Source organism: Suricata suricatta, chromosome 8 (assembly GCF_006229205.1).
Source record: "Suricata suricatta isolate VVHF042 chromosome 8, meerkat_22Aug2017_6uvM2_HiC, whole genome shotgun sequence".
NCBI lineage: Eukaryota > Metazoa > Chordata > Mammalia > Carnivora > Herpestidae > Suricata > Suricata suricatta.
The window spans coordinates 95,730,864-95,748,003 of record NC_043707.1 but is presented as its reverse complement, the minus strand read 5'-3'; the positions used below and the strand labels follow the sequence as shown (position 1 = coordinate 95,748,003).

Sequence of the window (17,140 nt, the reverse complement as noted above, 5' to 3'; positions counted from 1 at the left end):
TTCCTTTTGTTGATCAATTTTTACATACCAGACCATTCTTGTATTCCAGGAATACAAGACCTCCTTGGCCATTGTGCATAATCTTTTTAAAATACTAGTGAAATCTGTTTACTAGTATTTTGGGGGCAATTTTTTATCAATATTTTAATGGATACTGGTCTGCAATTTTCTTGTAGTGTCTTTGTCTGGCTTTGTATCAGGGTTATGTTGGCCTCAAAGAATGAGCTGGGAAGTGTTCCCTCCTCTTCAATCTTTTGGGGAAGTTTGAGAATTAAAATTACTTCGTTTTTAAATGCTTGGTAGAATACACCAGTGATGCTGTCAGATTCAGGACTTTTCTTTAAAGATTCTTATTACCAATTCAATTTCATTACTAGTTACAGGTTGATTCAAATTTTCTATCTTTTCATGATTTAGTCTTGGTAAGGTTTTGTGTTTCTAGGAACTTATCCGTTTCATCTAAGTTATCCAATGTTTTGTCATGCAATTGTTCATAGTACCTTCTTATAATACTTTTATTTCTATAGAATCATTAGTAATCTCCACACTTTCATTTCTGATTTCAGTAATTTAAGTCTTCTTTACTTTTATCTTAGTCCAGCTAGCTAACATTTTGGCAATTTTGCTGATCAAATTTTCAAGAACATGTTTTGGCTTTAATGATTCTCCTCGAATTGGTTGTCTATTCTCTATTTCATTTGTCTCTGCTCTAATCTTTACACTTTCCCTAATTTTACTAGGTTTGGGTGTAGTTCTTCCTTTCCTAATTCATTAATTTGTGAAGTTAGGTTGTTCATGTGAAGTTTCTTGGTTTTTTAATGTAAGCATTCGTACTTATAAATTTCATACTCAGCACTGCTTTCAATGCATCCATAATTTTTTGTATCATTCATTTCTAGTTTTTATTAAATTCCTAGTAATTTCTTCAATACATTGGTTATTTAAAGGGGTATTATTTAGGGGTGCCTGGGTGGCTGACTTTGGGTCTGCTCATGATCTCGCCATTTGTGAGTTCACGCCCCACACTGAGCTCTCTGCTGTAAGCACAGAACCTGCGTCAGATCCTCTGTCTCCCTCTCTTTCTGCCCCTTCCCTGCTTGCATGAGTGTTCTCTCGCTCTCTCAAAAATAAACATTTTTTAAAAAGTGTATTGTTTAATTTTCACGATTTTGTGAATTTTCCAGCTTTACTTGCATACTTTGAACGTCATCCCACTGTGGTCAGAGAAGATATACTATATGATCTATACAATCTACAAGAATTGTGGCCCAATGTATGGTATACCCTGAAAAATGTCCCATCTGCTCTTAAGAATGTGTTCCATATGCTCTTAAGAATATGCTGTTCTGGAATAGAGAATTCTGTATATTCTCTTGGATCTAGTTGGTTTACTGAGTTAAGCCTTTTATTTCTTTATCTTCTATCTGGTTGTTCTATCCATTATTCCTAGTAAGCTATTGAAGTCTTCCAACAATAACTGTAGAACTATTACTTCCTTTATTATGTCAGTTTTTGCTTCATATATTTTGGTAGTATATAATTAGATACATAAATCTTCATAATTATTATGTCTTCTCATTGTTTGAAACTTCTATTAGTATTAAATGGTGTTCTCTGTCTCTTGTAATCTTTCTTGATAAAAGTCTATTTTGTCTATTAGGACAGCCATCCCTTCTTTCTACCGGTTACTATTTGCATGGAGTATCTTTTTCCATCCTTTTAGTTTCAACCTGTTTTTGTCCTTGGATCTCAAAGTAGTCTACAGTAGACAGCATATAGTTCAGTCATGCAGTTTTATCCATTCTAGCAATCTCTGTCTTTCAACTGGAGTGTTCACCTATTTATAGTTAAAGTGACTGATGAATGATAAGCAGGACTTACTTCTGTCATTGCACTATTTCTTTTCTACATGTCTTATACCTTTTTTGTCCCTTGTTTCCTACATTACTTCCTTGTTTAGGTGATTTTTTTTGTAGTAAAATAAATTCCTTTCTCATTTCCTTTTGTGCATATCCTATAGCTCTTTTCTTTGTAATTACCATGGAGATTACATTTAATCAAATTATATCTTTAATTTGAATTTATACCAGTTGAACTTCAGTAACATATAAAAACTGCTCCTTCACAGAACTGTCCTCCTCTCTTCAATCCTTGATGTGACAAAATTGTATCTTAATGCACCGTATAACCAAAAAATAAATAATTCTTTTAAATGCATTAGTCACCCAAGTTATACAGAAAACAAGATTTGAAGTTACAAACTAATTTTATAGTAATACTAACTTTTAAACTAATAACTGGATTTTTTCTTTAAAGGTATTTTTGTTAAAAGTCTGCTGTTAAAAATACTTCTTAAATTGTGTAGAAGACAAAAGTATAGTTACAAACCATTATTACAATAATACTAGCTTTTAAAATTGTGCATGTATTTTATCTTTGTTAAGATCTTTATTTCTCCATAAGCTTTGAGTTACTGAACTTGAACACTTCATATGGAGGAGTTCTGGCAGTCATTAACTCCCTCAACTTTTGTTTAACTGAAAATGTCTTAATTTTTCCATTACTTTTGAAAAACTATTTTGTTGGACATAGGATTCTTGGTGACAGTTTTATTCTTTTATAGTACTTTGGATATACTGCACACTCCCTTCTGTAGCACAAAGTTTCTGGTAAGAAATCTGCTGATAATCTTAGTGAGGATCCCTTGAATGTGAGGATTCATTTCCCTCTTGGTACTTTCAAGATATTCTCTGTGTCTTTGGCTTTTTAAAGTCTGATTATCACATTTTCAGTGTGGGCCTTGCTGGTTCATCCTACGTTAAGTTCACTGAGCTTCTATGGATGCTTATATTCATGTCATTTATCAAATTTGGGAAGTTTTCAACCATTATTTCTTAAAATATTTTCTCTTTCCCTTTCTCTCTCTTTTCCTTTTGGGACTCCCATGTTGCATATGTTGGTCCTCTTGATGGTGTCTCACAGTTCCCTAAAATAAATCTTTTTCTTTCTGTTTCTCAGCCTTGTTAATTTCCATTGTCCTATTTCAAGTTCACAGATGCTTTCTTCTGCCTGTCAATCTTCCTTTGACTCCGTCTAGCAAGTTTTACATTTTTGTTGTATTTTTCAGCTCCAAAATTTCTTGTTAGTATGTTTTTATCAGGGTGGGGATTTCTATCTCTAAACTGATATTTCCATTTTGTTCTTGTTCACTTTCTTGACTTTCTCCACACCTTCCTTTTAGTTCTTTAAGCATCTTTAAGACAACTGTTTTAAAGTTGTTGTCTAGAATGTCTGTCATTAGATATTCTTAAGGGACAGTTTCTGATTTAATTTTCTCCTATGAATAGGCCATTCTTTCCAGTTTCTTACATACCTTGTCCTTTTTGGTCAACACTGGACATTTGAATCTAATACTGTGGTAACTCTGGATATCAGATTCTACCTTTTCTACAGAGTTTACTGTTTTTGTTATTGTTTGGCTTTTGTTTTGTTTTGTTTTGTTTTTTAACTACTGCTATCTCTATGCCGAGGGTTAGCCTGAGCGGTAAATATAAGGTCTCCTCAGGTGTTTTCTAAGCATGGTCAGGCACTTTCTAATTTTCCCCAAATATGCAGTTGCTTTTGAAAGTCCTAATCTTTGATGTCTGACTCCCCTCACCAGAAAGTGAAAAAAATGAAGCAGGGAGCTGGGGGCTTGGGAATAATACTGGACACTAAGTCCTCTGGAAGTCACCTTGGCCAAAGAGGGAGGGCTTGCGGTAACGGGAGTAGTGCAATACAGTGGCTGCTCACCTTTAAGCACCCAATGATCAAAGCAGCATTCAGTGATCAGAGCACAGGTCACCGATAATTGGAGAACTGGGGCCTTTTTGATCACCCTGGCTCCAGTAAGCTGTCACAAGATGCTCCAGGAACATGTGCACTGACATGTGACAGTGGTGGGGTAGGCAGCAGCTACTGTGATAAGGGGTGAAACTGACCAAAATGAAACACAGCTCATTGTCCCGTCTTCCCCTGGAAGGTGCAAGCCTTCAATAGGCCCCAAAATTCCAAAATAGTTACAGACAGTCTGCTGGTGTAATTGTTGTCTACATGGGGGAGACACACTCCCGGTTCTTCCTAGTCCACCATCTTTAGAGAACTGCAACCTAATTCTTTAAGATCTCTGCGCACTCCATATTAAAAAGAATTCAAAGCATTCTGCTCTACTCTTCATATATGAACAAACATGTTTATATGTGTATAAATAAAAATATGTAAATATTTAAAACATAAATATGTGATCCATGTCTATGCATATATAAATGTTCATATATAAGATATATACATATCTTACACATGTGAGTTTGGGTGTGCATGTATATCCAAACATTAATTATTTGATGCTGAATTCTAAACACACACAGAAATATGTCCTTCCATAAATCAACATATTCATAATAATATAAATACAAGACAAGTTGAGACAAGCAAGGTATTCTAAGATAATTCATATCATATGAGTCGAAAAAATTTTAACTGAAATAATAAGCTACCATTTTAAAAAACACAATCCATATAGCAGCTTAAAATAAAACCTGAAAACTAAGTTAAACACTTTAACAGACTTCACAAAATCAGGGATTGTCTACTATGAGGTAGCCTACACATAATAATATACATACTAAAACAATACTTATCTAGTATTTTTCACACTAAAAGTGTTAATCAAAAGTAAAATAAAATACTTCCCTCTCATTCTCTAAACAACAGAGTAGAAGGCAAGTTTAAAGCAATATTTTATATGCATAAATAGAAGAAGAAAATTATTCCACCAACTGACAAATATTCCAAACTTAAAAGTATCCCAAAAGGACTGAAGATATCTGCTTTAATATTAAGATAAAGGTGTTGAAGTATGTCTATACTTCTAAAACCCAATTCAGAGAACCACTAGTGTAAGATAACTTTGTTTTCAGAAGAAGTATTTTTTAATATTTTTTTATTTTATGAAAAATAAGTGACAGGGTATCAGCAAGATGTTGAAATAAGAAGCACTGGCCCCTTTTCCCCACCACAAATACACTGATTCAACAATATTCAGACACATTCCCTTTCTGAGAAATGAAGAAACTAATTCAGAGGCTCCAACACCGTGGGCAATTATGAAACCAAACACATCAAAGCCAGTAGGAAACTTTGGGACAGACCCTTGCCATAATCTTTACCCTCTACACCATACTATACAACTGCAAGAAACCCTCAGTCCCCAGCTTCTCCCTGGGGAGGGAAAGAATTGGACAATCTATCAACATTCCAAGTTTTCCAGGGCTGCCAAGGAACAGTGGCTTGTCTTGTCTCTGAGCACTGACAAGACACAGCACAGCTAGCCCTGGAGGCCAGGGAGACTGCTATCCTAGCAGAGTCTGAACAAGCACACGATAGCCCCTCCCCCAGCCCAACACGGAGTGAGCAGCAAACTCCCCCAGATCCTAGCTTCATCCCAGGAGAGGAAAGAAGGTGAGCCATGTATCTAAAGTTGTGACACTTCGGGGAGCTGCCTGAGAAACTGCCCACCGCTTCACCTATCTCAGAGCTCTGACGGGGCCTGGTGTACTTCAGATGCCTGGGTTCCACGGAGAACAAGGAAGGCGGCTGGACTGGCAAAAAGGTTTGAGAGGTCCACAAAGTCTGGCTGGGATGATTGGTGAGGATCTTCTCCTGTACAAGGCCAATCCATGAAGACTAGAAAGGTCGATTGTTTTTTCAAATGTAAAGATACCCACTCAGGGGCACCTGCGTGGCTCAGTCGTTTAAGCATCTGACTCTTGGGTTTTGGCTCAAGTCATGATCTCACAGTTCCTGAGTTTGAGCCCTTCATGGGGCTCCCCAGTGACCACATGGGGCCTGCTTGGGATTCTCTCTCCCCTCTCCCCACCCTCTCTCTCTCAAAAAAAATAAATAAATGAACAAACATTAAAAAAAAAAAAAGATACTAACTCAGAGTCAAGAAAAATGAACAGGGAAATACATCCCAAAAGTAAGACTTAAATCTCCAGAAACTGCTTCTAATGAAATTTATACATGATTTACCTGAGAGACACTCAAACCAACCCTCATAAAGATGGTCACCAAGGCAAGAAGAAACATATAAACAAAGGTGAAAACTATGACAAGTAAACAGTAAAAAATAGAAATAGAAATCTTAGAACTGAAAAATACAATAAATGAGGCAAAAACTTTACAGAGGAGTTCAACACAAACTAGATTCAGAGAGGATCAATAAATTTAAAGACAAGTCACTGGAAATTATCCCAAAACTAAAAAGAAAAATAAAAACAAAAAGAGTGAGGAAAATTTAAAGACTTTACAGAATACCATCCAGTAGACTAACAAATGCATTGCAGATGTCCCTAAAAAGAAAAGAGAGATAAAGGGGCAGAAAGTTTATTAATAAAAATAATAGCGAAAACAACTTCCCATGTTTGTGGGTCCAGATCCAGGAAATCCAATTCATTCCAATAAAGATGAATTCAAAGAAATCAATATCTAGACTTATTATAAGCAAAAAGTTAGAAAGTCAAGGACAAAAAGAGAATTTTTAGGGAAAAAAAGTGAGTCAATACATATAGGGCATCCCCATATTATTGGTTTTCTCAGCAAATACCTTGCAGGCCAGGTGGGAGTAGGATATTATATTCAAAGTGCTGAAAGAAACAAACAAACAAACAAACAAAAAAAACAAAGTGCTGAAAGAAAAAAGTTGCCAACCAAAAAGAATATATGAAAAATGTCCTTCAAAAATGAAGGATATAGACTTTCCCAAACAAAATCTGAGGGACTGCATCACCACTACACCCGCCTTACAAGAAACAGTAAAGAGGAGGGCACCTGGGTGGCTGAGGGTCCGACTTTTGATTTTAGCTCATGATCCTGTGGTTCCTGAGATTGAGTCCTGCGTCGGACTCTGTGCTGACAGTGTGGAGCGTGCTTGGGATTCTCTCTCCTCTCTCTCTCTCTGCCCCTCTCCCGCTCACATTCTCCTTCTCAAAATAAATAAGTAAACATTAATAAAAAAGAAACATTAAAGAGAACTCTTCAGAGTGTGAAGAAAAGAACTATAAACAGCAATATAAAAGCAATGAAAGTATAAAACTCACTGGTAATGGTAAATATATAGACAAATACAGAATATTGTAATATTGTAATAGTAGTCATCAAACCAATTCTAGTTTGATGCCAGTTGTATTAAAAATAATAAGAGTATATTAATGGATATACAATCTAGAAATATGTAAACTGTGAAATCAGTAACATAAAGTGTGGGGGGGAGGAAAAGTAAAAGTGAGGGGTTTTTATATGTAATTGTTACCAGCTTAAAATAGACTATTTTAACATCAAACAGTTTATGTAAGTCCCACAGTAACCACAGAGTGCCTATATAAGATACACAAAAGAAAAAGACAGGAATCAAAGAATATCAATACAAAAGTCAGCAAAACACAGTGACAGCAGAAGAAAAGGACAAACTATAAGCCAGAGAAAACAATTAAAATAGCAACAGTAAGTTCTTTCCCTATTAATAATTACTTTATTTGTAAATGCATTAAACTCTTCAATCATAAGATAAAGAATGTCTGAAAGAATGAAAAAACAGATCCATCCAAATGCAGTCTTACCAGAGACTCATTTAAGATATAAGGACACAGGCTGACAGTGAAGGACTAGAAAAAAATATATACTATGCTATTAAGTAACCAAAGGAGACTGGGGGTGTATATACTTAAATCAGACAAAACAGACTTAAAGATAAAAACTGCCACAAGAGAAAAGGGACATTATGTAATGATAAATGATTAATAAACATGGAAACTATAATAATTATAAAACTCCTACAAAAAAACATAGGCTGTAATCTCTTGAACATCAACCTTAGGAATACTTTTCTGGATGTGTCTCCTCCAAGGAAAATAAAAGCAAAAATAAACTGAGATGACCTCAAACTGGAAATAGTATAGGAAACCATCAACAAAATAAAAAGGTAACCTACTGAATGAAGAAGATATTTTCAAATGATATAACTGATAAGTGGGTAATATCTAAAATAAAGAACTCATACAATGCAACACACACACGCGCACGCACACACACACAACACACACACACACACACACACACACAATCCAATAAGAAATAAGCAGAGAACCTGAATAGGTATTTTTCCAAAGAAGACATACAAATGGTCAACAGACGCATGAAAAATGCTCAACATCACTCATCATCAGAGAAATGTAAATCAAAACCACTATGAGATATCATCTCACACCAGTCAAATGAGTAGTATCAAAAAGGTAAGAAATAACAGGTGTTGTCAAAGATGTGACGAAAAGGAAACCCTTGTGCACTGTTGGTGGGAATGCAAACTGGTGCGTGGAAAACAGTATGACGTTTCCTCAAAATAGAAATAGAAATACCATATGACATAGTAATTTTACTTCTGAGGAGTTACTAAAAAAAAAAAAAAACCATCAAGCGAAAACACTAATTCACAACAGACAAGATATGGAAACAACCTAAATGTCCACTAATAGATGAATAGTTAAAGAAGAAACACACACATACATACACAGTGGAATATACACTCAACAATAAAAAAAAAATAAAATCATGCCTTTCATGGCAACATGGATAGACTTAGAGGGTATTATGCTAAGCGAAATAAGTCAGGGAGAAACACAAATACCATGATTTTTCTCATGGAATATGAATGATTTTATGATTTTAACATGGAATCTGTAAGACTAAGCAGATGAATAAGCAACAACAAAAAACCAGAAACAGACTCGTAAATACACGGAACTCACTGCCAGAGTAGAGGGGATAAAGGATAGGAGGAAGAGGTAAGCAGGTACAAAATTCCAGTTATAAAATAAGTAAGTCACAGGGATGAAAAGTACAAGAAGGGAATATAACTAATAAGATTGTAATAACTTTGGTGACAGATTGTAATTACACATATCATAGTGAGCACTGTGTAATGTATATAATTGTTGAATCCTTATGTTGTATGCCTGAAATTAATATGTCGACTATACTTCAATTAAATTTTATTTTAAAAATAAATTGTACTCAGCCTGAAAAAAAAATCATACACTATTACAAAATAAGATTTATTTTGGGGGATATAAGGATGATTCAACATACAAAAATCAATTAATGTAACATACTACATTAACAAAATGAAGGATAAAATTTGCATGATCATTTCGACAGATGCAGAAAAAGTATCTGACAAACTTCAACACCCTTTTTTTTTTTTACAGTTACACTCTTTTTTTTTTTTAAGTTTTATTTATTTTTGAGAGAGAGAGAGAGAGGGAGAGAGAGAGACAGAATCTGAAGACAGGCTCCAGGCTCTGAGCTAGCTGTCAACACAGCCTGATGTGGGGCTTGAGCCCACGAATCAAGGGATCATGACCAGAGCCAAAGCCGGACACTCAACCGACTAAGCCACCCATGTGCCCATACAGTTTGAATAATAACTGTCATGTTGAGGAAGTTGTGAATTCCAGCCAGACACTTGCCACATTCATTACATTTGGAATGTTTCTCCACAGAAACTGTGATCATGAGTAAGGCTTTAACAGTCTGAGTGTTTTACCACATTATTTCTAAGTTTTCTCTGTAGTAGGAGTTCTGTGATGTTGAATGAGGCTTGAGTACTGATTAAAGGGCTTGCCAAATTCGATTTATGAAATCATCTCCAGTATATACTTTCTGATGAGATATCAGGGTGTAGCACTGCTTTAAGGTCTTGCCACATTCCCACATGAGTATCATTACTCTCCAGTATGAGTTATCTGATGTGGAATAAGAGTTGAGGAGTCCTTACAAATTCTGTCATTGTCTTAATATTTAGATTATCTCTAGTATTAATTCTGTGTTATTAAGTAAAGTTTGAAAAGTAATTAAAGGTTTTCTCATATTCTTTATATTGGTAAGGTCCATCTCCAGCATGAGTTCTGTGATGCTCACTCAGGGAGGAGTGCCAGTTAAAGGCCTTTCCACATTCTTTACATTTGTAAGGTCTCTCTCCAGTATGAATTCTCTGATGTTCAGTTAGGGTTGAGAAGTACCTAAAGGCCTTGCCACATTCTTTAAAATGTAAGGTTTCTCTCCAGTATGAATCCTGAGATGTTGAATCAGGGATGCGTGCTGGTTAAAGGCCTTGCCACAGTCTTTACATTTGTAAGGTTTCTCTCCAGTATGAATTCTCTGATGTCGCGTAAGGTGTGAGTGCCCTTGAAAGGACTTGCCACATTCTTTACATTGGTAAGGTTTCTCTCCAGTATGGATTCTGTGCTGTTCAGTAAGGTTTGAACGGTGGGTAAAGGACTTGCCACATTCTTTACATTGGTAAGGTTTCTCTCCAGTATGGATATGATGGTGTTCAGTAAGGCTTTTGTAGCGGTAAAAAGTTTTGCCACATTCGTCACATTGGTAAGGTGGCGCTCCAGTATGAGTTTTGCGATGATCTGTAAAAGTTGAGAGGAACCTAAAGGCCTTACCACATTCCTTACATTGGTAAGGTTTCTCCCCAGTATGAATTCTCTGATGTCCAGTAAGGCTTGACTGGCGGTAAAAGGTTTTGCCACATTCTTTACATTTGTAAGGTTTGACTCCAGTATGAGTTCTGTGATGATCTGTAAAGGTTGAGAGGTACGTAAAGGCCTTGCCACATGCTTTACATTGGTAAGGTTTCTCTCCAGCATGGATTTTGTTATGTTTACTAAAGGCTGAGCGCCAGGGAAAGGCCTTGCCACATTCTTTACATTGGTAAGGTTTCTCTCCAGTATGGATACGATGATATTCAGTAAGGCTTCTGTGGCGGTAAAAAGTTTTGCCACATCCGTCACATTTGTAAGGTGGCGCTCCAGTATGAGTTTTGCGATGATCTGTAAAAGTTGAGAGGAACCTAAAGGCCTTACCACATTCCTTACATTGGTAAGGTTTCTCCCCAGTATGAATTCTCTGATGTCCAGTAAGGCTTGACTGGCGGTAAAAGGTTATGTCACATTCTTTACATTTGTAAGGTTTGACTCCAGTATGAGTTCTATGATGTTCTGTAAAGGTTGAGAGGTACATAAAGGCCTTGCCACATGCTTTACATTGGTAAGGTTTCTCTCCAGTATGGATTCTGTGATGTGGAATAAGGTCTGAGGACCAGTGAAATGCCTTGCCACTTTCTTTACACTGGTAAAGTTTCTCTTGAGTATGAATTTTGTGATGTCTACTAAGGACTGAGAGCTTGTTAAAGGCCTTGCCACATTCTTTACATTGGTAAAGTTTCTCTCCAGTATGAATCCTGTGGTCTTCTGTAAGGGTTGAGAGCTGGTTAAGGACATTGCCACATTCCTTCCATTCGTACGGCTTCTCTCCAGTGTGAGTTACTTCATGTGAGTAAGTGTTGAGCACAATGGAAAGTCTTGCCACATTCTTCACTGTTGTAAGGTTTCTGTCCATTATCCATTTGCTGGTGGTCAAAGGCTTTGACACATTTGTTACCTATAAACCTTTTCTCTCCAGTATCAACTGTCTTAGGTATATTTAGTTTTGATGAATCACCAAACATGTTCCCAGGTTTATTGCATAGGTTATGGTTTTTTCCCATATGAGTCCTCTGATGATCACCAACATGGGAGGACTGGTTAAGAATTTCCCCACATTTGTTATATTTGTAAGGATTCTCTCCATTAGGGATACTCTCGTGTGTAATAAGATTCGTGCTTTGATCAAAGACCTCCCCATTTTTATTACATTCATAATCATTCTCCGGAATGGGAGTCCCCAGATGTCTTTGATGGTCTTCACTCTCCCCATCCTTGTTCCAGTCTGCCATTAAGTGTCCATTCTCAAGGGAACTATGTTTATATCTACTCACAGACACTTTTTGGAAAGAAGATTCTTGGCATGACTTTGGCAGGAATGTCTGGGTGCCAAGTGAAAATATAGCTGGACATGAGGCTTCTGTCTCCTTTCTCCTCACATCCCAGACGTCCTTCTTTTGTTCCAGAAAGATGACCAGGTCTGGCTTTGACACAATAAGACCCAAGAAGAGGAGGTGTCCGTAGTTCTCAAACATCACATCCCTGTACAGTTCCCGCTGGCTGCGGGTCAGGCATCCCCACTCCTCCTCACAGAATTCTATGGCCACATCCCTGAAGGTCACCAGTCCCTGAGAACCAGCCATTTCTTCTCTCACTTCTTCCTCTAGATTTCTTTCTCAGATGATCTTTGAGGGGAAATCACAGCTGAATTAGGGGGAAAAAATGCCTTTAAAGCCATCAACACAGCCTCACCGCCAGAAACTCCTAGCCTGCAGGCACGGCTTTGAAATGCAGAAAAGGCCCAACTTCCTCCTAGTCAGTAGTGTCAGGAGCTATTCAGAAACTGTGAGCTCCTAGCGGGAGACCAATCCTTGCGTTTCCCATCTCTGTTTTCAGGGGGCCTCCCCTCCCACAGAAGCCCAGAAATTCTGCTTGAGCACAGAAAAAGTTTGCTGTGCTACCTCACTCTCCTCAACTCCTGTTCAGGAGACCTGTTACCACTCTTTGAGGAAAAGCCTGCATCAAGGCTCACAAATTAAAGGGATGCCTTCCCGCTTCATGAATCAGGCTGATGTCGAAAGGCCCGCTGAACAGAAGCGAGGCAAGATTTTACTCATCCAACACCCTTTCCTTAAAAAAAAAGTCAACAAACTAAGACTAGAAGGCAATTACTTTAACATAATAAAAGTCATATATGAAGAAACCCCAGCAACCATCATATTCAATGGTGAAAAATTGAAGGCTTTTCCTCTATGATCAAGGACACTCCTGGGGCACCTGAATGGCTCAGTTGGTTGGGCAGCCAACCCTTGATTTTAGTTTAGGTCATGATCTTACAGTTTGTGAGTTTGAATCCCATACCTGTCAGTGCAGAGCTTGCTTGGATTCTCTCTCTCTCCCTGTCTCTCTGTGCCCCTTCCCTACTCAAGCTCTCTCTCAAAATAAATAAATAAAATTTAAAAAATTAAAAAAAATTCGTTACTTTTATTCAACATAGTACCAGAACTCCCGGCAACAGCAATTTTGAAGAAAAAGAAAAAAAGAGTATATAAATCAGAAAAAAAGAAGTTATCTGTTTGCAGATGGCATGATCTCACATGTAGAAAACATTAAAGATGCCACAAAAGAAAACTGCTAGAATAAATGAATTCACCAAATTAGAAAGATCAACATATAAAATTCAGTGTGTTTCTATATACTAACAACAAATTACCTGAAGAGAAAATTAAGAAAATAATCCTGGGGGACCTGGGGGACTCAGCTGGTTAAGCATCCCACTCTTGATTTCGGCTCAGGTCATAATCTCACGGTTCGTGAGATGTCACGCTCTATGCTGACAACACAGGGCCAGCTTGGGATTCTCTCTCTCTCTCTCTCTCTCTCTGCCCCTGCTCTGCTTGCTCTCTCTCTCAAAATAAGTAAATAAACTTAAAAAAAAAAAAAAGGAAAAGAATCCTACTTAGCATCAAAAACAGTAAAATACTTAGGAATAAACTTAACTAAAAAGGTCTAAGACTTGTATACTAAAAACTATAAAACAATATTCAAAGAAATGAAGAAGATACAAATAAATGGAAATATACCCTGTGTTCATAGATTGGAAGACATATTAAAATTCCCATGATATCCAAAGTGATCTACAGATTTGATATTATGTCTATCAAAATCTCAATGGCATTTTTTACAGGAATAGAAAAAACAATCCTAGGGTGCTTGGGTGACTCAGTCGGGTGAGTGTCTGACTCGATTTCAGCTCAGGTTATGATCCCAGAATCATGGGATACAGGTCCAAGCCCTGTGTTGGGCTCTGTGCTGAGTGAGAAGCATGCTTAAGATTCTCTCTCTCCCCCTGTCCATCTACCCTGCTTGTGCTCCCTCTAGAATAGAATAGAATAGAATAGAATAGAATAGAATAGAATAGAATAGAATAGAAAACAATCCTAAAATTCATACAGAATCACAGAAGACTCCAACAAGGCAAAATAATCTTAAGAAGAAGAAAGGTGGAGACGTCATACTTCCTAATTTCAAAATCTATCTCAAAGCTACAGTGATTAAAACAATACTGGCATAAAGATAGACATACAAACCAAATGAACAGAATAGAGAGCCCGGAAATAAACTCATATATAGTCAAGTGATCTTTGACAAAAGTGCTAAAAATATACAATGGGAAAAGGACAGTATCTTTATCTAATGGTATTGGGAACACTGGATATCCACGTGTCAAACAATGAAAATGGACCCTCACTTTACACCACAGACAAAAATCAAATCAAAATAAATTAAAACCTTAAACATAAAACTTGAAACTTATAAAACTCCTCAAAGAAAACATAGGGGGGTAAAGCTTCATGATATTGATCTTGGCAATGATTTCTTGGATTAGAAACCCAAAGCAACAAAAGCAAAAACTGACAAATGGGACCACATCAAACTGAAAAGCTTCCGCACAGTAAAAAAAAAAAAAATTAACAGAATGAAAAGGCAACCTACAGAATGAGAAAAAAATATTTGCAGACCATACAACTGATATATTTAATATATCAGAGTTAATATTTAAATATAAGGAACTCCTACAACTCAACAGTAAAAAAAAAAAAACCAAAAAAACCCCCAAAATAACACTATTAAATTGGGCAAAACACCTGAACAGATGTTTCTCTAAAAACAACATACAAACAACCAATAGGTATACTTAAAAATGCTCAATATCACTAACCATCAGGGTAATGCAAATCAAAACCATAATGACAGATCACCACATATCTGTCTGGATGACTATGATTAAAAAAAAAAAAAAAAGAGTAAGTGTTGGTGTGAACAGAGAACCCCAGTACACTGTCACTGATAATGTAAAATAGTGCAGCCACTACAGAAAACAGTATGTAGGCTCCTAAAAAAAAAAAATTAAGAAAAACTTATATGATCCAGCAATGCCACTTACAGGTATTTATAAAGAATTGAGCATGGAACGTGGAGCCTGCTTGGGATTCTCTCTCTCTCTCTCTCTCTCTCTCTCTCGCTCGCTCTCTCTCGCTCGCTCGCTCGCTCTCTCTCTCTCTCTCTCTCTCTCTTCCCCCCCTCCTTCGCTCCCCCACCACTGCTCTCTGTCTCTAAAAATTTTTTATTTGAAAAAGAAGAAAATCTTACCATATGCAACAACATGGATGAACCTTAAGTACATTATACTAAGTGAAATAAACCTACTCACAGAAGGACAAATACTGCATGATTCCACTTAGATGAGGTATTTAATTAGTCAACCTCACAGAATCAGAGGGTAGACTATGGTTACCAAGGGCTAGAGACAGGAAGAAATGAGATGTTGCTATTCAAAAGGTAGAAAGTTTCAGTTATGCAAGACAAATGCATTCTAGAGATCTGTTGTACAACACTGAGACTATAGTTAATAGTACTGTATTATACCCTTAAAACTTTGCTAAGGGGGTAGATCTGATGTTAAATGTTCTTGCCACAAGAAAAAAGAGAAAAAGTGACAATCATAGATCAAAACATATTTTAAAAATATTCAGCCCATCACAAATCTAATCCACTTGCCTCAATAAAAATTATGGCAAAGTAAGGAAGCTTTATTTACCTAGTGTCTGGAAATACATTAAGAAAGCATAGGATAATTTCTAGACAATTAAAATAAATCTCTTAAAACTAGAAATGGTCATAGTTGTCCAGGAAAATATAAGAAAATATGTTTCAGTGAAACGTATTAGTCCTGGAATAATTTTTGAGGTATTATACTGGCATAATGAGAAGAGCACAGGTTTTAGAAACAGAAAGACCAAGTTCAAAATATCACTTACTTATGGGCCACCTGGGTGGGTCAGTCAGTTGAACATCCAACTTTGGCTCCGTCGTGATTTCACAGCCTGTGAGTTCAAGCCCTGCATCAGGCTCTCTGCTGTTAGCGCAGAACCCGCTTCAGATCCTCTGTCCCCCTCCCTCCGTCCCTCCCCTTGTGGTGCATGTGCAAGTGTGCTTGCTCTCTCTCCCAAAAATAAACACTTTTAAAACAAGCACTCATTTATTTTGATTAATAATAACTTACATGGCACTATATGCCAAGTACTGTTCTAAGCATAGGACAAATATTAACTCACTGAATCATCGTAACAAATTTATGAAGTAAGTACTATTACACTCATTTTACAGATCAGATGAAGAAACCAAGGCCCACAGAGGTCAAATAATTCATTGTAAGTAACATAACACAAGTAGACTGGTGACAAAGTTTGTGACTTTGGGCCAATAACTTAGTCTCCAGGAGTCTCAGATACATCTGTAAAAATGAAATTAAAGCAGTGGGTCATTAGGATTAAATGTGATAACTTTGTATAGTATTCAGCCCAGAACTCAGAACCCAGTGGGTACTACATCTACTCTTACTTCCCCTAGTGAGCAACTAATATTGCAGGATGTTAGGTTTGGTCATAAGTGATGATATTACAAATTTATAACCAAAGAAGGATTTAGTTTAGTTCAGCCTATAATACCAATATGCATAAATATGCATTAAGGGACATATTAATTGACAACAAATTTGCTACTATTCAATTAGAAACTCAGTGGGATATGATACTCATAAGAGTACAATAGTACTCTATGCTTATATTTGAACATTTCCCAATGTTCAATGCCAGAAAAAAATGTATAAATAAATCCAGGCCTAGTATATCCTACCTGTAGCCAAAGTTTTCATTAGATATGTGATGATGAAAATGTCTCTGAATTTTGCTTTCTATTCACCTAGCCTCTGCAACAAAACTCCTGCCAGCCATCACCCTAAGAGGTAAAGTCTGACATTAGCGGTTCTGAGTCATCTTTCAGAACACCACTGACACCTTACACTTGTCCCTGTCCCTCTGGCATCCTCCTCTGTATTTCACACAGACATGTGGGAGGGAAAATAGTCATCAGAGATAATACTACAAAGGACCGCAGCAAGAGGTTAGTTGGGACTCCTTAGAGGCAGAAGAATACACTGAGGGCTATTTTAAAACAAGATTTAAAGGCACCAAAAGAGATAACAAAATAAT

General features: G+C 36.8%; 2 protein-coding genes across 2 annotated transcripts in view; both read right to left on the bottom strand.

The window, feature by feature from the left end:
- Window positions 1-17,140, bottom strand: part of OMA1 (OMA1 zinc metallopeptidase) — a 79,859-nt gene that overhangs the window by 24,104 nt on the left and 38,615 nt on the right. The gene's annotated exons all lie outside the window — the stretch shown is intronic.
- LOC115299631 (zinc finger protein 420-like) lies at window positions 9,443-12,369 on the bottom strand. The gene has a single exon (XM_029949055.1). It carries the CDS (start codon window positions 11,500-11,502, stop codon window positions 10,099-10,101), a length of 1,404 nt encoding a protein of 467 aa, XP_029804915.1. The 5' UTR covers window positions 11,503-12,369; the 3' UTR covers window positions 9,443-10,098.

Excerpts from the sequence above, each read along its gene's own strand:
- LOC115299631 (XM_029949055.1), bottom strand. The coding sequence starts at position 11,502 with ATGGACAGAAACCTTACAACAGTGAAGAATGTGGCAAGACTTTCCATT.